Source organism: Ostrinia furnacalis, unplaced genomic scaffold, assembly GCF_004193835.3.
Source record: "Ostrinia furnacalis isolate ACB-3 unplaced genomic scaffold, ASM419383v2 OfSCF2274, whole genome shotgun sequence".
Taxonomy (NCBI): domain Eukaryota; kingdom Metazoa; phylum Arthropoda; class Insecta; order Lepidoptera; family Crambidae; genus Ostrinia; species Ostrinia furnacalis.
This window is the reverse complement of record NW_021132513.1, coordinates 492077-512800: the sequence shown is the minus strand read 5'-3', so window position 1 is coordinate 512800 and position 20724 is coordinate 492077. Positions and strand designations below refer to the sequence as shown.

Sequence of the window (20724 nt, the reverse complement as noted above, 5' to 3'; positions counted from 1 at the left end):
TTCAGCTGCAAAGTTCTGAATGGTTATCTGGCTTAATAGTCTGCACCTGAGGCCAACTAGCAAAAAGTGTGCGACCAAATTTGACTAGCTCGTGACTACTGGAGCTTGAAAATACAGATTTTGAGGGAGGGATTTTGGGCTAGAGATTATGTTAGTTACAAAAGCAATATTTTAATCTTTAGATAACAATTTGTTAGTATAAAATTTACGAGGAATAATATTGCTAATTTTAAGTTCAATATAATGTACTCGTATTTTAGTGATTTAAAGTAAATGCTTACCCACATCATAACATCATTTACCTAAGTCAGTTTTGTTTCTTCTTATTCATTGTACAAAACCAAGTATTATGAGTGTGATTTTGAAATAAGTAATGTAATGAATATGTAGGTATGTCTAAGATACTCCTAATTCTTGGAAATATATGAATTGAATCTGTGTTAGTATAAAACTCTTTTATTTAAATTAGTTTTTTTTATGCATAATAAGGCAGATATTTGACCACAATCGCACCTGATGTTAAGTGTTTAATCTTTGCAACAAATCGTTACCACATTTCCTGCTCCTATTCTATGATTTTGTTGTCATATTTATCGACCTTAGCACCCCAGTTCCATCAAGTTACTATCTTTGGATCCTCTATTTGCCGTCAGATCTGATTGCCTAGTTAAGGTGATCGGTAGCGCAAACATGTGCATTGACAATCACGTGTACTGGAGTTCCGAATATTGTTCTAACGCGTCCGTATTCGTTGACAAATTCAATATTGGCACGGTAGTTCGAAACAAACAAATGTTTGCGATGGAAATTATCATTCATGGTACTATTGTAGTTGAGAAAAGCAAGCTACTACTAAAATAAATGTTTGATGATTCCTGGTAGCTTTTGGGAACTAAAATAATTTTCAATGTGTATTAAGTTATTTTAGTTTTCGGCATTTGTACCTCTTACACCATTTTGCCCTCTGGATTTTGGATAACAGAAAGATATAATTAATATTTCTTTAAAATTGTAGGAGTATCATAATATGAGTATCGTAGCAATACGCTGAATAGGCACCTACGGTACAGAGTTTTAATTGAACCTTTGTTATTTCAAACACGATAGAATTTTCTATTTATACAGAATGTAGGTATACAAATATATTTACAACTTAATTAAGGAATAACACATGACCCAAATAATTATAATAAAGTGCGTTTCAAAGTTTGTTCTTGACAATATAACTGACACAGAAAATATGGTGACCTGATAAAAACAAACTATATTTTCATATACTCAAGTTAATATCTTTAATTTAATGGTATATTTTGAGTAAATTGACCGCACTTCTGTCAATGGTAGCACATCAAAACACTGATCTATGTGTATTTTAAATATTTTACACAAACAAACACCCTCTATAAGACGGGTAGGCGCTGCCACGTTGGAAATTAGATAAAATTCGTCGTATTTACAAGGGCTGGAGCGAAAGGGTCGGGACTATCTAATTTGATTGCCAAAGGTTAAATTAAAGGTTGATTTGTACAAGTTGTCCGTAGACAGCAACTCAAATTGCTCGATGCCGGGACGAGGGAAGAAAAACAAACGTTCAAGGCTATTAATATCAATCGATAATAATATAATACAGATAGGTAGAGTGTCGCTGTTGTGATCCAGAGAGTAATATTTGATTAATAAGGATCGATTTAAAAAAAAACTAAGTACCAGTATTAAACAAAATCAGTTTGAGGAAAATTAACAGATTGGTTATTGCAGTCTTATAAATCCAATATGAATATACTATTAGTGGTTTTCTTTGGGACTGTTGTCTATAACAATACCACGTTTATTTCGTTGGTTTCAGCCTGTTCTAATGTTCACTGCTGGACAAAAACTTTTCCCAAAGATTTTTACAATGACTGATCTTGCGCTGCCCGCATTCAGGTGATCTCCGCGACCTTTACTAGATCGTCGGTCAACCGAATGGGAGGACCTACCCACACTACGTCTTGCGATCTGTGGTTGCCCCTCTAGAACTTTTCTTAACTCGTGTTTATTTATGTGGCTTCTATTCTTCTCAAAACATACACCCCGATGGGATGATGACTATTGATCCTTCTATCTACGCCAATTAGGTCGACTTGAGCCCTGATAATAATATTACATTATTTCTGGATAAAGAAAACCATATTTATGTCAAGCTTATTCCAGGTAATGCGTAGTTATTTAAATTAAGGTACTTGAGGAAGCCAAAATTGACGTAGTTTTTGTTAGAATATAAGTATTGCTATCAATGTTTATTTGTAGGTATGTCGCAGGGCAGGAATTCAGAAATTCTCAGTTTTTATTAGCACTTATCCTTTTTTTTTAATTCAAATCTTTATTTGCATTTTTATGAAGCAAAAGGTAGGCCACACCTGATGTTAAGTTAGATGAAGTCTAGGATCGTATTTCGTANGGCAGCTATACAGGGTGTTAGGTAAATGGGTATATGAGCCGACACTAGCCCATGTTAACATGGTCATATAAATGGTATGGTGAAGTCAGAAAATTGATATCTTCATTTTAATTATTTTAATTTTCATACAAATCGGATTTTATAAAATTTATTTTGTATGAGAATTTAAAAAATTAAAATTATGATATCAAATTTCTGACTTCACCATACCATTTATATGACCATGTTAACATGGGCTAGTGTCGGCTCATATACCCATTTACCTAACACCCTGTATAGCTGCCCAGTAAGCGCCTTGAAGAGACCTAGATAATAGTGTTAGGGAACAAACATTTAAGATAATTATTTTTTGAGCATCATGTGGCCAGACCTTTATAACGAGGATGAGTATTATCTTCTATCGCCAGCAGTTGTCCGTCTACGTTCCTTTAATACTCCTTTTGAACTAGACGGACTGTGGAATTGAGCTCGTAAACTTGTTTAAACTTCAAAAGGACTTTGCAGCATAAAATCCGCTACAGAGAAACGTAAAGTAGGTTCACTTTCTACGAGAATTTTGCGATACGAATGCGCTTTTTGTTAATTTGTTGGACAGGTTTTGACCAGGGATTAGTAAATAATTTCTTGTGGTATGCTACCATCATTTCTTTATCCGTAACAGTCATAAAAGTCAGAATGTTAACTTCGACGCGCGCACATTTTCTTCTGACATTCAGGTTGTAATTTCCTTCTATCTTGTTTGTAGTGTCCTTGGGTTGTACCGAGTTTATAACCCTATAACATTATGACAGGCCTCAATGTGACTAAACGGCTTAGGCACAGAATAATAATAAGTAACTACTACGGTTTAGGCTGAGTTGCACCACCTAACTATAACGGTACTATAACGATAACCGGTGCGTTTTGTATGGAGACAGATTTTTGACGTTTGTTCAAGTTAAAATAAGATGGTGCAAACAAGCCTTAATGTAGGTATCCTGTATCTCCTATACACCAGGAAATAAACATTAATGTAGTCACTGTATTCCGTTATATTATGATAAAGCTATCGACATAAACCATCCCCGTCGTAGCGGCAACTCGATATCAACGTGTCCATCTCAAGTCGTCGCTCCCTGAGTTATGACGGGATATCCTCCATCTGTCGGGGCCTTATCGTGGTCGCATCTGGTTCAAATTAGCGATGTACCCCGACAAATGCTCTCAACTCAAAACACACCTTAAAATTTGAATACTACAGCACAAAATGCAGTTGCAACCCATTCACGCGCGGTAAGCGCCTTTCAGCTATTAAACAGATTCGTTTATCGCTGGAATTAATACGTCCCGTTTCGCTTTCGGGATTAATTTTCGAGATGCTTAGCGACTGTCTATGTTGCGTTGCGCTCAAAAGCGAGCAGCGTAAGCAGATTTCAGCGAGCGCTGCAAAAATATTTATCTCTTACAAATGCAAGCGATTCAACCGTCTTAATTAAAGCACCACAATGTTCTTTGAAGTGCGAGTTTTATTCTTCATTAATTATAGTGAATATTCTAATTTCAAACGCTGTGAAAATAAGAAAGTCGCTGCTACACTGTAGAGAATTCCTTTTAGGGTGCCGCTTTTCTAGTTCCTTTTCTTTTTGAGTTTGTCGGAATGGCACTGCAGTGAATGTAGGTGGAAGTAAAAGTATAGAACCGCCGCCACTTCACATAATGACTGGGTATGCAATGTAGCTGCCAGAACCTTGGCTCGGCGTATAATTAAAATATGGATTGCGATGTGGCACGTGTTGCTCGGATCCTTTCCAAACTCGCAAAGTTGCGGGTTTTCATATGATATTAAAAGGGTCCTAAGTGAAGCTGCGGAATAATGAAGAGTGTCGAAGAGTTTGCGTGGTTAAACAGTCTTGGTATGATAATTATAAGGCGGCATGGAAATCTTGATGGTTAATGTAGCGATTACGTATTACTACTTAGCGCCGACTTGACGAGAGATGAACTCTGAATAATCTTTTCGTGGTTATAATATTGAGATATTGCTTGATCTCTCGAGGTAATAAACAAATAACTTTAAAAAAAGGCCGTTCATTCTTTAACCGAATTCCTTCCACTGTTGACTGGTGGACAAAGGTCTCACTCACGGATTTCCATAACGACTGGTTCTGCGCTCGATCTGGTAAAAGTCACGGGAGCACGTGGATGCGGGCATCGCAGGAATAATGGTTGTGGGAATAACACCCGTACTCACAAACGATGCTTGCTTAAGTGAAGCAGCAAATCGAACGCACAGCGTTGAATAGAGCTTTGTGATTGGTTCGTGTGTGACCCTGTGCGTCCACGCGCACTGTGAGACCTCATAGTAATGTTTGTGAATACGGGCGTAAGTTTATTTGATTAGTGGACTCACGTGAGCAGCTGCGTGGTGTCCTTGTCGATCTTGAAGAGCTTGCGGGCGGTGTAGTCACTGAATTTGAGGATGGCGCGCGTGATATCCTGCTTGCGGTCAATGTCGGCCTGGTCCGCGCTCTGCCAGGACTCGATGTACACCAGGGACACCCGCGTGTTCAGGGTACGGAAGTACTGGGGACAAAAGATAAGGTTATTACTCAAACTCTTTACTATCATGAAGCCTTTTTCAGGGAAATTAAACAACACCGTCACCTAATCAGAAACGAGGAGATCCGTAAATGAATGAAAGTCGCTGACATAGCCCGAGGGATTGGCAAGCTGAAGTGGCAAGGCAGGGCACATAGTACGCAGAACTGACGGCCGATGCGGCAGCAAGGTTCTGGAGTGAAGGTCACGTATGGGAAAGCTCAGCGTAGGACGTCCACCAACAAAGTGAACGGACGATCTATCCTATCCTATCCAAAAATACTTTGGATTGTAAGAAAATTAAATAGGTACCAATAGAAATTAAACACATTTATGAGACCTGAAAGTACAGACATTGAACTAAAACATCGATTTCGCAACCACTCGACGACCCCACAAGACCCCGAAGGTGTTTTACAAATTCCAAGTCAACTCCAAAAACAAACTTTGGAAGGAATAGAGAGAACTTACACAGATAACAATGGAATTCGAGCACATGCTTGTAACGCTTCAACTTTACGTGTGATTCTTGCTATCAGGAAGTTCGTAAGACTGCATAGTCAATTCGAACAGGATTTTTATTCCCTGCCCATATGTTAAGGGAAGGATCGGATATTGTCTGCACTTTGGTAATGTAATGTAAGATGGTTTACTGTAAGTTTGACCCAGTTCCTTGGCTATAAGTTAAAGTATAGACTGAGACTATGTTACTTAAATTGTTTACTTCAGAAGATATTTTCAGAACTTCTGCCATTAAAACTTTACTGCACACACGAAAATACTCCAGTCCAATTGGAAATGAACGCAGAAGATCGACTTCAGTGTTGTCATCAATTATAAATTAAAAGGATAAGTTGGTCATCATCATCATCATTTCAGCCATAGGACGTCCACTGTTGAACATAGGCCTCCCCCAACGCTTTCCACGTTGATCGATTGGTAGCGGCCTGCATCCAGCGCTTCCCTGCTACCTTAATAAGTAGATATTAATTTTATTTTGCTTGCAATGCTTCTCACTCGAGGTAAGGTTGAGTTTTGTAACCGAATATCGTCAAAATTGTAATTTTATTTTATTTGAGGAGATTCCGATTGTATTTGTTTACCAGCGAGTAAATACAATCTCAAAGGGCCAACGTTTTCAGTGGTTTTTAATATGAATCTAGAACTTTAGGTTCTTTATTATGAAAATTGTTACCAAAAGTAAATATTAATAACAATACTGGATCTTTCCTTTGTGCGATCGAACCATTGAATCCTTTGTTTCCCCTATAAAACGAAACATTATTCATTTTCGTATTATTTGAATAACTCAAAGGGCTCATGTGGAATTTCACCATAAATTCCGGGGAGATATGAAAAACTATGCTATAGCGGTCACAGCAGAAGTACATGCAGCAGGATCATTAATTTATCTATCGTAACCATACTAGCGCCGCCAAGACAACTAGGAGTCGGAGTGGTCGCCATGGCCGAAATCAGTCGGATGGATCATCACTTCTTAAATTAACATTTTGTCCCTGTTTTACATTGTACAGAACTTGAGTAGGTAAACTTTAAAATAGTATAAGGAAGGGTATACATAATTACCACGATGAAATTCTATTGTAACATATTTTCTTTTTCGCAATAATATGCGCATTTTCTTGTAAGAACACGTCCCTATTTACTTCAGCTGTGAATGTGACCACGGTTTCAATCAGACGGATAAATACATTGGTTTTATTTGTTGATGCGAGATGTCGCTACCTAACGAACGAAAACAATAATTAAAAAATAATTTTGCATAAAACAAGAGACTTGATGAAAAGTGGATGGTATTTTCATAAAATTAGGCTCATTTCTTAAAAATAACCTGGGCAAGGTAAATTGGAGTTACTAAGCATCGTTCATCTGTGCCCGTGTTCACAATAGGTGCCCGCATACGAGTCGGCCTTCATAAATCAAGGGCTGGCACAAATTAACATTAACCTCAGAGCGGAACTTGTTATTAATCGTGGCTTAATATTACTCTCGAACTTGTGCCGCTATTAATAATAAATTAATATGGTAATATCTAAATGTCTTAAATTTACATGCTTAAGGCTGAGTTGCACCACCTAACTTTGACCGTAACTATAACGATAACCGGCGATTTTTGTATGGAGTTTGACAGATATTTGACGTTTATCAAAGTTTAAGTAAGATGGAAATCCTTAATGACTGATAGTTTTTTAATTGAGACAGTTATCTGGCTTAGTGGTTATCACTATAAGAAGCAAGAAGTTACGAATCGTGGGTTTAGTTGCCTGAAAAAACTACCTTATTTCACAATTTACAGGTGCTTTACGAGTACCTTGGTCGATCTTTGTATTTGTTTCACTTTGAGAACCGGACTTAACACTCGTGGTAGATCTTGGAGGCTCTCCATACCACAGCACAAAACTGCTGCTTTTAGAGGAAGTTTTAGGTACCTGGCTACGAAGTGCTGGAATAACCTTCCACCACCCATTAGGCAAGCTATAACCAAGTTTACTTTTAAAAGTAAACTTAAAAAGCACATACTGGCATTCCAAAAAATCTCTAATGGCCAGGTATAGTCGACCCCTCTAATTTGACATTATTTATAATACTGACCTGCTAATCCTATTCCTGACATCTAATTTACATAATTTAATATATCATTTTGACATTAAACTAATTTTCACTTTTTATTTATTTAATTTTTCTTTATCATTTATCATTTGTGTTTTAATGCCCTTGCGAATTGCTGCGGCGATTACCGCCGCTCTCCACTTTCGTCGGCCGCCGTCTGAAAATCAGCGTCCAGGCATTAGCTTGTGACACATGCTGAGACGGAGACCTTTTGCTGCCGCAACTCTGCTCACATTTCATAACATTTCTCATTGTTATTTATTTTATTTATTTATTTTTTTTTGAATGTGCATGTTAAATATTGTATTATGTTATTTTGTTGAACTATGTATGTGACTTTGTGTGCAGCAAATAAATGCTTACTTACTTACTTACTTACTTACTTACTTACTTACTTGACGATCAAGGATTAGAAACAAGATTGATTACTCGATTGAAATTGAAATTGTAATTTTGTGTTAGATTTTTTTTCTCTGGCCTTAATTTGAAATAAACAAAAACAATCACCATTTAATAATGATCTAATAATGAAAAAAAAATGGGCAGTTTAAAACTCGTGGATAAAACGACTAAGAAAAAGCTAGTTCAAATAATACCCAGATTTTGAGCCCAGACAGAAACAAACCAGATAAATGGAGTCTAAGGAAGTTTAAATAATTTTTGACTCAACACAAAGATTTAAAAGTTCACTGGTCTGCTGCCAAAAGTTAAACTGTTTAAAATTATCAAGTTCCGCAAAACACCAAAAATTTGCGATACAAAACGCGAGCGGGTGTTAATAAATTTTTATAATACCCATTTGTGTGTTTGGGAGCAAAATTCAGTGTCTTGCCGTGTTTGTTCTGTTTATCCCATTTTCGGCTGAACCTCAAAGTGTCAACCCTAGTGTTATTACAGCTGGGCCCAGTGTAATCCCCACTTTTTATCGCATAGTGGAGAAGTGGTCAGCGGCGTGCCGGTGCTGGTATTGGACAATAGTGATCCTTATACCTAGGGAATAAGACTCAAGGGTTTGTACACTCAAGCCCGTTTGTGGGCAGCTAAGCCTCGACTATAACAGCGCATCCAGAGTAAATGTTTATGACGGCAATGGCGCTAGCATCGCACGCTCGCAATTTTATCGCATGATGATTGTGTGCATTTTGTCCCGTACGCGAGGAGCTTTTATTTACGATTTATACGTTGAAGTGTTAGTGGCTTGATGATACTGCTTCCTGCCGATTTTGTTTGCTTAATAAAGTGAACGTGGGCTGTGTACATTGACATCGAGTGGTTTTTGTTGTTGTATGTTTTTTAATTCGTTATCTTTTTATGTTGGCTTTAAACTCTACATTCTTTTCCTAACAGAGCCCGATTGTCGTTTTACCATAGCGAGATTTTATGGACGCTTGTTTTTTCTTTGTTCCTTCTTACGCTGATGTTAGCCTTTTAGGCAAAAAAGACTCGTATATTCTGCGATATAGTACTCGAGCTCGATTGATAGAAGTTTATTGAATACTCACCAGGTCAGCGATGTTGGCGACCTGTATCGCGTCGTGGACGACTTCAGACCGCGTGCTGCCGTTTCTTCTGTCGAACATGGCCTTGTCGATGATGAGCGCGGTCTCGATGTACTTGGAAGTCCATCGAGCGCGATTGATAAGTAGAAACTTATTGAGTACTCATCAGGTCAGCGATGTTGGCGACCTGTATCGCGTCGTGGACGACCTCAGACCGCGTGCTGCCATTCCTTCTGTCTAACATGGCATTGTCGATGACGAGCGCGGTCTCGATGTACTTGGTGGTCTCGCGTAGCCTTAACTCGTGCTCTATAGAGATGCTGACTTTCGTGTTCGGAAGTATAGTACTCACCAGGTCAGCAATGTTGGCGACCTGTATCGCGTCGTGGACGACCTCAGACCGCGTGCTGCCGTTCCTTCTGTCGAACATGGCATTATCAATGATGAGCGCGGTCGCGATGTACTTGGAAGTCCATCGAGCGCGATTGATAAGTAGAAACTTATTGAGTGCTCACCAGGTCAGCGATGTTGGCGACCTGTATCGCGTCGTGGACGACCTCAGACCGCGTGCTGCCGTTTCTTCTGTCGAACATGGCCTTGTCAATGATGAGCGCGGTCTCGATGTACTTGGTGGTCTCGCGCACGTCGCGCCTGCGTCGATTCAGCGCGCGCAGACCGGACTCGTGCCACCAGCGCCACGCGCGGTCGTCTTTCGAGTGGTTGTTGTCTCTGGAACAAAGTTGATGGATTAATAAGAGATCTAATGAATCTGACGAGGAATCCAGGTTTGGTGGTTTAAGTGTATTAGGTAGGATTATTATACCAGCTGTAGTTGCGGGTTCGGATCTCATAGGAAACAAATATTGGGGACAAGTATAAGAATTCTGCCTAGAGTCATTAAGGTGTATTATGTTCGATCATATTTATTTTCCAGTTAGATTACTCAGTACACTTGGTAATTAGTGTAATTAGGTAAGTATTGTTGTTTGTTTTTTCTTTCAATAGAAAAAAACTTTATTGAAGTGGTTTAATGTCGTATTTACACCTACTGTCAAAAAATCGCTAATGTTACGCAACAAAATATTATTTAACTAGAAGTGTCTCTCATTTTCAGGGTAGTCTGAAATCAAAATCAAAAATACCTTATCGAATTAAGATTCTACCTAAAACTCAATCTTAGAGGCAAACATGGAGATGGAAATTTCAGTGTAAGTAATTTAATTTCCCTCATCGAACTTCACAAAAACATAACGGAATTTCGAAAATGCTTAAAGCAGGAAATTATGTTTGGGTATGACCGCGTTCAATTAGAAGATTTCATCCGCTAAATTTTCCAATTATTTCCAAATCCTCAATTAAGAGAACATTTTGTAACTAAAATACAAATACTACGAGTTGCGGTAAATATTTATTTGCTTAAACTGTTTTCCTCAAACATATTTCTTTGAAATTCAACTCAAGGAAAATGCTGGACCGCGTATTTGTAATTGAAAATGGTTTATCCTCTCAAATGTAATTACGCTGCATTTTTCAATATTACACGGGTTCCTTTTCAATTCTACGAAGCTAGGATTATTAGACATCTTAGGATTACATTGAGTAGGCCCACCGACTCTACATGAGAACTTTTTTTTATCGCACATGTGGTAATATGTAATGAGGGTTTTCGCGATTGAAAAATCCGCCAGATGGCAATACGTAGACGGGAGGTACAAATGCTGCATGATTGGTGGATTTAAACATATCTGTCAATGTCATGTCAAACTTAACCAATCATGCAGCATTTGGACCTCCGGTCTGCGTATTGCCATCTGGCGGATTTTTCAATCGCGAAAACCCTCATTGAGAACTCTACTTTTGTCCGACTTAATCAACTACCAAAAGTAGGTAACTCAATAAAAAAGTAAAAGTAATTTTACGTGTCTTTTGTTACATTATTTTCAGGACATTAGGTTGAGCCTACAAAATTCTTACTTGTTATGTTTTACCTACTAGACAGTGTACATAATCACAGTTAGTCATAATATTTTGTTCCATCATGTTGGTTCACGCGATTAGGGTTTAAGTACGTACCTATAATATAGCTCCTGAAACATGAGCCCTGAAAGTTATTTCAGACATAAGGCTTTATTGAATCAGATTTTCATCAAGAAAGGAAACCATAGACAGGCAGAGGTATGCTCGCGACGCATGGATTCTCAACCGTTTAAAAATATGTTCATTCTGCTCTGTTCAAAGCTCATCCCCGGCGCCTGACACGAAAAAAGAGATTCCATCATTCGATAAAATGATATAAATTTTTAGCAAGTCGATAAAAACTCTTGAGTAATTCCTCCGATCCGTCCCGGCGGAGGAATCCAATGCCACGCGACATTTGCCCCGATCCAGTTTAGAAAAAGCCGCGCATAATTTAGCGCAGGATTAATCCCTTCGGGGATTATTTCTGGGAACAAGATTGGGACGGGCGGGGTGGTATTTGTCAGGTAGTGATGTGCTGTCAGTCATTTGCATCAATTTTTAATCGGGTTACCGTTTGAAGAATTAGGATATTTTAAATGTCATTTATGAGTCAGTTGAGCATATTACTCGTTTGTTAGTAAAAATACATAGTAGGTATAAAAAACTATGTATGGAAGATATTTTTTCAATTTCACGCAAAGCAAAAGATTTAAAATTTCATTGATTCAAACAAAAATAAAAAAGCTGATTCGGGAAATATTTTTGTTCTGAACCGATTGTGTATAGGATTACGTAGTATTTTTGTGACGAAAAACATGTAGTTACGAGTAGGTATGAACAATTTTGGTCATATCATATAATAACCGTTGCTCCCGAGAGTGGCAATAAAAATAACGACTGGTCGAATATTTTTTTTGACTTGTGATTTTTACGCATTCGTAAAAAGTAAATTACCGTAAAAGTTTATTTATTTATGATTTTTATAAGATAATTTTGTATATTTTTCTAAACTAATGTTGTATTCGATAGAAAAACGAACGTTTGTGTCCAAAAATTAATTAGAAATCGATACTTTTCTTCGATTAAGCTATTGATAAATCAACCCATCCCTACGCCGAGGCGAGGCCTTGTTGCCGTGGGAAATGTACAAACAGGAGCCAGTGTTTGTCTGGCTCTTAACATTTGCAATCGTCAACAGAGGCTGTAATTTCAGATTTTCTATTACGAAGTACTAATATTTGGCCAGCGATTCGCCTTTGAAATGCCTTTGAACTTCATTTGGATGATATCCTGTTCCGATTCTATGATGAGATTATAGATTGTTAGAGTCGCGCCTATTCGGTTCTTTAGAAATGTTGTTTAACAATATTATTTGGCAAACGTTTTGTTTTATTTTTAGAAACTTTTTCATCGTTTAAGCCAAAGGATGCCAAACACTGGACAAAGGTCTCCCCCGAGAATTTCCTTTTTATCTTATTTGAATTTTCACTTAAGGCTATAGCAAATTCTGAAAGTATTATGGAATAGGTACACTATTCTTCAATTTGCCGTATCGCTAAAATTGTTTTATAATTACTTTGTCAAACCCTTTCTAACTACACTTGACCGATTCATGTCACAGTCAAAGAGATGTCTTGATGAACGAAGTCCTTTGAAGGGTCTCTAACGATTTCCCGAAACGGGTGCCATAGTAACAGCCCATTAGAACAAATTTTATCAATTAACGGTAACCATGTTCCACCCTTGGTGGTCCACTCCGAAAATCAATTGCGATGCGTTCGTCTCTTTCAATCATCATAACGCTGAGAGTGACGGACCTTAAGCCACTCAGTAATTAAATCTGAAACGTTTAACCCGTATATTATGTATATGCATGTATTTATGTAGGTATATATATATATTTTGTATTAATTTATATTATAATATTTTATGTATTGTATTAGATTTTATTTTATTGTATTTGTACTATTTTGCACCGCCTACTTAAATTCTCTGTTTTGTTTAATTTTCTGGTTAGCTGGAAGAGAATGCCACATGGCATTAAGCTCGCCTGTTGTACCACTGTATTTTTATGTGTGCAATAAAGATTTTAAATAAATAAATAAATAAATAATTTGATCCAATTAACCTGCTTGAGTGGATGTACTTTTATTACACCCATGTCGTTATCAACTATGTGACACTTTACCTTGGTAGATGCTATAAGCTACGAACAGCTACGAATTAGTATGAAATGCCATAAAAGTTCAAAACTTTTTGTTTGCTCATACCTCGTTAATCCTAAATACATTTCTACGTAAAGTATAGAAACTTTGGATAATGCCGGGTCCAACGGGTATAACGTGTAATGGAGTGTATCGTGTAATGTAATGGAAATAGTATGGGCAACACTTTATTATGTGATGCTCGTAGCCATCCACACGTAGAATTCGAGTTACATTACACGTAATCTTTCATTACACATTAAACCCGTCTGAATCCGGCTTTACAGTGCAACATTTTGGTAGCATGAAACGACCCTAAAGATGATCTAGGGTAGGGTGACTTTAAAGCTTATTTTCAACCTTTGATTTGACTAGTTTTATAATTGTTTTGCGTAATAGACCCCTGGCTTCGAACCGAGTTTAAACGGAGGTGAAACGTCAAAAGGGCTCATTAAAATGTTCCAACGAATATCAAAGTCGAAATGAAAAAGCAACGCCTTATCTTCGAAAGCGATTGCCTTCGGAGATAGGTCGGATTCTTCGGCGGATTGGATAGATAAAGTTATCTGAAATTTCTTTTGAACGTCACGTTATAAGGGATGTCTTCGGAATACCGAATTAGCTCTCGTATTCTAATTTGGCTTATGTATATGCAGGTGTTTGTGGAACATTTCGCGGTTCAAAGGGGCGAGGTTTTAATCTCAACGGCAGGAGATTTGATACTTTATGGCGTTCATTATTTTTGTTTTTGAGAAAAATAAGTATGTTCCACGTTATTTTTTTTATGCATAACAAGGCAGGTATTTGACCGTAATCATACCTGGTGTTAATTGAAATGCAATCTAGGATGATGGTTCGGTCTGTTAATCAGTATGATTGAACATTACCACCTTATTGGTATCGGCCAATTCCTTATACTAATTTTATCGGCTTGACCAAACTTACATCTGCGGGGGCTCTATACCTGTGTGGGCAGATCTGAGGACTATGGTTAGTCTTTTACCATTCGTTTTCCCATAATTCTACGGAAACCTTTAGCTGTAAGAAATAATATTCCCTTTGAGCGTCACTGTTGTGCGAATCTTTTGATCCCCCTTTCCCTTCAACCCCCCGTTTTTCATGTCACCTTGCATTGAACTTTTAATCCTGCGGGATGAAATATTGAAAAGAGGGCGATCTAAATGTACAAGTTGGATTTATTTTATAGGATGAGTTTTGGTATAAAAAAATACATAAGGCATAAATTGGGTATGATTCATGCGTGAAAAACTGAGTTTCTGTGCATTTATAACCAACGCTACACTTTGAATACTAAATAGGTACCCACATTTATTATACACACGAAGAAACTTTTGTCACTTTAAAAAATCAAGAAGTTTTTACCATTGATTGCTTTGACAATTTCTGTAACATGTTTATCTCACGGGAAAATATCTCAAGTTTATGTCCATTTTTATGGAAAAGTCGTTTCAAAATAATAACAAACTAATATTTATGTTAACCTCAGAAACGGTTCAGTTGGTTCTAATAAACATCGACAAATCCATGCATCGCGATACACAAGCCGGGTCATTACGAAGAATCGGCATTGTGCTGAGCCTTGGCACTTATAGCTCATAAATCATTCAGCCGAACCCAATTTGCTGCCGGCTGATGAAAAGGCCCTACACGAAGGGTTGCCAGGCGTCCGGCTTTAGCCGGACATGTTTGGCTTTTTAGGGTCTTGTCCGGCCAAATATTGCCTTGTCCGGCCTGTCGGGCTTTTGTTAGGCTTTTTATCCAGGCGAAAGTCGAGCCACAGAATCATATGAAGCGCACGCATCAGGGTGTTGGTTAGCAACCGATGATGATAGTACTCACTCATGAGCTGACACTGATTGCAAACCCCCCCCCCCCGTCACATGTCCGGCTTTTAGGGCAAAATGTCCGGCCAAATGAAACACAAAGTCCGGCTTTTGTGATTTTGGACCTGGCAACCCTACCTACACGAAGGGAAATCCCCGTGGAATATCGGGAATTCTGACGTACTACGGATCAGGCTAGGTATATTTTTTTGTTGCAAACTCGGCCCTATTACAATAGCATAAGAACCCACAGTATTTAGCTTGATATGCTGTCGTTTGTATAAGCCTGTGAACCGCAAATGTGAGTGGTAATTTTTGACCTAGATTCAGTCTTGATGAATGTAGCAAAAATAGCAAGTTTGATCGGTCCGTACTTTTTTTAATGCATAACAAGGCAGATATTTGACCACAATTGCACCTGATGTTAAGTGGGATGCAGTCTTGGACGGTACATATCTGTCCTGTAAGTGCCTATTCAGTCTCGGCTTGAAAAGGCCCGGATTATAGTCTTCGGGAAAGACAGAAGCTGGTAACGAATTCCAGTCCCTAGCATTCTAAAAGAGTCCTCGAAACCACGGTAATACTATCTATACAGTATTCCAACTCGACCATATTTTTGAAATAAATGTCAACAGCCGCGCAGTACGTCACCGTATGACAACATGCGATAGGGCTGTCCACCTGCAGACCCTATTTTCATTACATCTGCCTACTTAGAATTTTTATCTAGTTTTGTGAATGTATTTTGTGATTGTAATTTTTTATTTTATCTTGACAAACAAAATACTTTGTGAATGAATAAGGATAAAAATGCATGGTGTCTGTCATTAGTAGTTTTAATTTTTAAAATACTTACATTTGTGTTAAGATTTAGTAACAAATCTTATAAATTTGCGACCGTAAAATGTATGCGCCTCGACTGAAGCGTACAAAATGCATATTATAATTTGAAGTCAGAAAATTGATATCATGATTTTAATAATTTTAATTTTGATACAAATCTGATTTTATAAATTTTGTTTTTATAAAAATTTAAAAAAATGATATCACTGACTTCATCATACCATTTACATGCATAAATGTTAAACATGGGCTAGTGTCGGCTTATAAATCCATTTACCTAACACCTTGTATAAATAGGTACCTACTTGTAATTATTTTTATAAAAAAAAACACTTACTGTTTAAAAAACAACACATCGTCCGTTTATTACTGTGGCACATTCGCGACACCCCCGACTTTTGCATGTCGAGCGCATACCGAGATTTGAATTTCGAAGGAAAGCTCGCGTTTCGTCCGTTTATATGAAGTTACAATACTGTATGATATTATTACCGTGTCGAAACGCTTACTTTGCATATAAGGGTCCTATGAATAGAACCCTAATTTTTTATAACAGAACGGCATAAATTAAGCATATTAAACTGAAACACTGAAAAATTTTTATACTGAGCAATTTTTTTCAAATAAAAAAAAATTGCGAAACTTTTTGTAGTTTGTTTATTTCTGAAAACTGTAATGTTTTAGGTAGCACCTAGTTTGTAAGCCACGTTTTTGTGTTTTCAAGCAACGAATATTATTTGAGTTGCTCAAATAACAATCTTTTTTAGTTGTCTGGCAGTGGTACTTTTTTGGCATTATTACAATCGACTGCAACCTACCCTATCTTTTCCATTACAAATACGATCATTTCAGCCGTCTTTCACTTAAATCTAATTCAGCTCCAAATGAAAGCAAAGCAGCATCGCATCTAGCGCACACGGTATCCGGGTCAAGTGTGATCCGGTCCGGGCAAGAGCAACTGCTAAAGCGGGCGTTGTTGCCATTACACAGGCATGTCTAGCGCACACAACGTAATCTAGAACCATTGAAGTAATATTGTACATAGTACATTATAACTCAATGTCTAGAACATTATAATTTCCTCATATACTCGTAGTATTCTATTTTATTCTAATACTAGCGGCCGCCCGCGACTTCGTACGCGTGGATCCCGTTTTACCCCTTATGGGTTGAATTTTGCAAAATCCTGCCTTGGTGAGCACCTACGTTCTAAAAGGAACCCCCATGCAAAATTTGTGACTTCTACACTTGTAGTTTCTAAGATTTCGTGATGAGTGAGTCAGTCAATCAGTGACCTTTCGCTTTTATAGATTTGGTTGCCGTGAAGAACAAATTATCCATTCGGGCTATTGTACTCGTAAATCTCGCTTTTTTCCGTACGCCAGTGTTGGCACTAATCAATTAATTTTTTAATCAATTAATTAATTTGATTAATTTTAATCATGATTAAATTAATCCTGATTAAAATAATCATGATTAAAAAAGTAATCATAATCATGATTAATTTGTTAATCATTAATCAATAATCATTAATTTGATTAATTTGATTAACTTGATTAACTTCTTAAATGTTCTATCGAAAACAATGTTAAAACATTGAATTCTAATATTAGATGTTTGGTTTTAGGCTACAATTCTATGACTGGTCATACCTAGATAAATATAAGGTAACCTAGACTGCCCCCCGCCCCCTTCCCTCGCTGAAACTTCCGGTGCAGTCTTCCGACCTCCCGTAGGAGGATATTATCAGTCCACTTCCCCTACCGTTCCAGCCCAGCCACTTGCAACCCCACACTCCCACCACCTGCCCCCCACCCCTAGCCTCCCCTGAAACTTCTGGTACGAAGTCTCCTGCACCTCCCCAATACGCAAAACCTCCTAGCTTAGCAACCCCACCCTTCTATTGAATTGTCCACGCGTGGGCCTCCCCCCGAAACTTCTGGTACGAAGTCTCCTGCACCTCTCCAACACGCAAAACGGGGGGGGGGACCTCTCCCCTATCGTCAGCCAGCCCGCTTAACTTCTATCCTGACCCAATTCTGCTGGAGGATACCGGAAGAATAGAAGGAATTGTGAGAAACAAAACTAGTGCGATAAGTGTTTTGAGTAGTGAAATTGACGCAGTTTTTTGGGAAAACTCCAGATCCCCCCTTTGCTAGATATTTTATAAGTCGCGGGTACCTTTTCATACACTCCCAACCCTTTTCTTATGAAAATAGTAGATAGTTAATCAAATAATCAAATTAACGATTAATGATTATGATTAATTAATCTTAATCAAAATTTTTGATTAATGATTAACTAATCATAATCAAAAAAATTTGATTATGATTTTAATCATTAATTTTTAATCATTAATCAGATTAACTTTTTGCCAACACTGCGTTACGCAAACTATAAAAGCAAAATTCAAAACAACCGTCGCGTCAGCTGTTTTTATCCGGACAGGACAAAAATGTCAGTATCCCTAAAAAGAAGGGTAGAATACAGGCCAATTTATAAGAACTGGATCACGCCTATATTTTTCGACAAATTTTTAAGCCTTCGAGAGTAAGTACAAGTAATTTGATGGTCGTTTTATATCCAACTAGAGCCTTCAATCCATTTGTTACCACTTGTTTGGCAGAGACAAAATACGAAATGGCCGTGAGAAAATCGGATTTCATTTCTCAACGAATTGCTCTCTACCTTTCATCAAATCTAATTCAGCTCCAAATGAAAGCAAATAAGCTGGATCTAGCTCACGGCGGTATCCGGGTCAAGTGTGACCCGGCCCGGTCAAGAGCAACCGGGCCGGATTTAAGCAGTTGGCGCCGGTTGTCCCGATGCCGCATTATGCATGCACATGTAGAGTTGCATCAGGGGTTAATGCCGGCATTTCTGATGTGCCCGTCCCTAAACTTAACTAATTTTAAACTCATTTGCAAATGAAAATGATTTTATTTTATACAGCTTTTGCCCGCGCGATGTTTCTCAGACAAAGACCGACATACTTGACACTTATCATTGTAATTTGTTCCATTAACTCAATAACGCTACAAGTTATAGCCGAACTGAAATGTGTAACTGACTAACTGTGTACTTTCATCAAAATCCATTCAGCCGTTTTTGTGTTAAAGAGTAACAGACAACCATTCTCACAGTTTTAAATTTATATAATATTAGTAGGATTTTTATTTTTCTCTACAATTTCAACGCATTGACAATGCTCAAGTTCCTGTTTCGCTTCGCAGAATTTTTTAAAAAGTTGAGCAGTTTCCACAGAAGAATCTTTGTTGAATTTTAAAACTATTTGTTACATTGAAAACAAAAAAGCACTGTCGGTAAATCATATAAAACTTGGCAAGTTATTAATCAGCTGAACTGACAGTGGCTGAATAATGCAGCGCCAGCGGACTTCTAGCTCGCTTTTTTGTCGCCAGTCCAAGGTACCACTCTAATGAAACCTATTACGAACTTTCAGACTTGATTTAGTATTGAAAGCGAGCTGGAAACTCTGTCTAATTACAGATAAGGTGTCTGTAAGGAAGCAGTGACATGCTTGCTTGTCATCATTCATTTCATATACAAACCCTCCTTTTAATAATACTTTATGATTCATTAATCAATGTTTTCGATCTTCTTTTATAAGTTCTGTTCCTTAATATTGATGGTGGAATTATCGAGCTTTGGATAGGTACCAAGGGACCCAAATAATATGATGAACAACACTCTTCTTTTGTGACGCTATAAGATGTGTTTCCCGCACCAAAGCCCCTAATTTTTTTGGGAATTGCAAGATCAAGATAAATAAACCTAGGTCCTAGGATATTTCAGTACCGTATCATAAGACACAGTATAGTTCAGATTCATAATAGTTTGGTAAAAGCTTTAGACCAAATCACTCAAGAATAGTTTTAGACATGTTTTTAGTCGAATATATCAATCTTTCAGAGGCTTCAATCATCATGGAATTAGTGTCCATGTTTAGATGATACTTCCATGTCTTGTCAATTACGAAACGGGCCTTATTGTCTCATACGATCGCGTATTTCCAAACAGATGCCATTATATTTACAGTTAACCGTGCCCAAACAATCAAGAACATCGGTATTTGGTATTTAGTAATAGTGACCGAGCGTTAATCGGATCAGTTGTCAGACATGTGTGCGTAAACATCAGCCAACCTTATTGTTTAGCTTTGGCCTGGAATCACAAACAATAATTAGTCGACTGGTTAGGAACCTATCATGGAACTATTATTTATTGGACTAAAACTGTTTTTAAATGAGAACAGATTTCATAGAATTAAATAATACTAGAAGCATGATTCAAAACTTGCTAATAACCAATTTGAAAGCCAGATATGTCAGATAACCTACTTCGTTTTGCAAGTACTAGAATCTCTATTCTAGGCGTAGAGAGGTGTCACCCGTAACCAGCCACCTTTTCTGGTTATATTATATTACCTAGCGTTCCTAGGTGATATCAAATAGCCATGCTAGATCTCTCTATTGACTCAAAAACTGAATGTAATTTAAAAATTGCGCTCCTAAATCAAAACTCTACCTCACCAGCATTGATTGATTGAGAGCATCGCAAATAAATGCAAAACCGGGGGCACATAATAATCGGGTGGTTCGACGAACAAAAAGCTTACTCGGCCGGATTACCGGCAAAGTTTCATTTGGGGACCCGGTCGTGGCAGAATCCGGCGCATCAGCGACCGGGCCTAATCCACCTTAAGA

At 37.8% G+C, this 20724-nt stretch overlaps 1 protein-coding gene across 1 annotated transcript in view; it reads right to left on the bottom strand.

Annotated features, from left to right (window-relative positions):
• Positions 1-20724, bottom strand: part of LOC114354919 (disintegrin and metalloproteinase domain-containing protein mind-meld) — a 445529-nt gene that overhangs the window by 7611 nt on the left and 417194 nt on the right. Inside the window, exons 8-9 of the mRNA XM_028307519.1 lie at positions 9663-9876; positions 4830-5002 (exon numbers count right to left, since the gene is read on the bottom strand). Coding sequence (XP_028163320.1) covers positions 4830-5002; positions 9663-9876 — 387 coding nt within the window. The remainder of the gene's footprint in view (positions 1-4829; positions 5003-9662; positions 9877-20724) is intronic.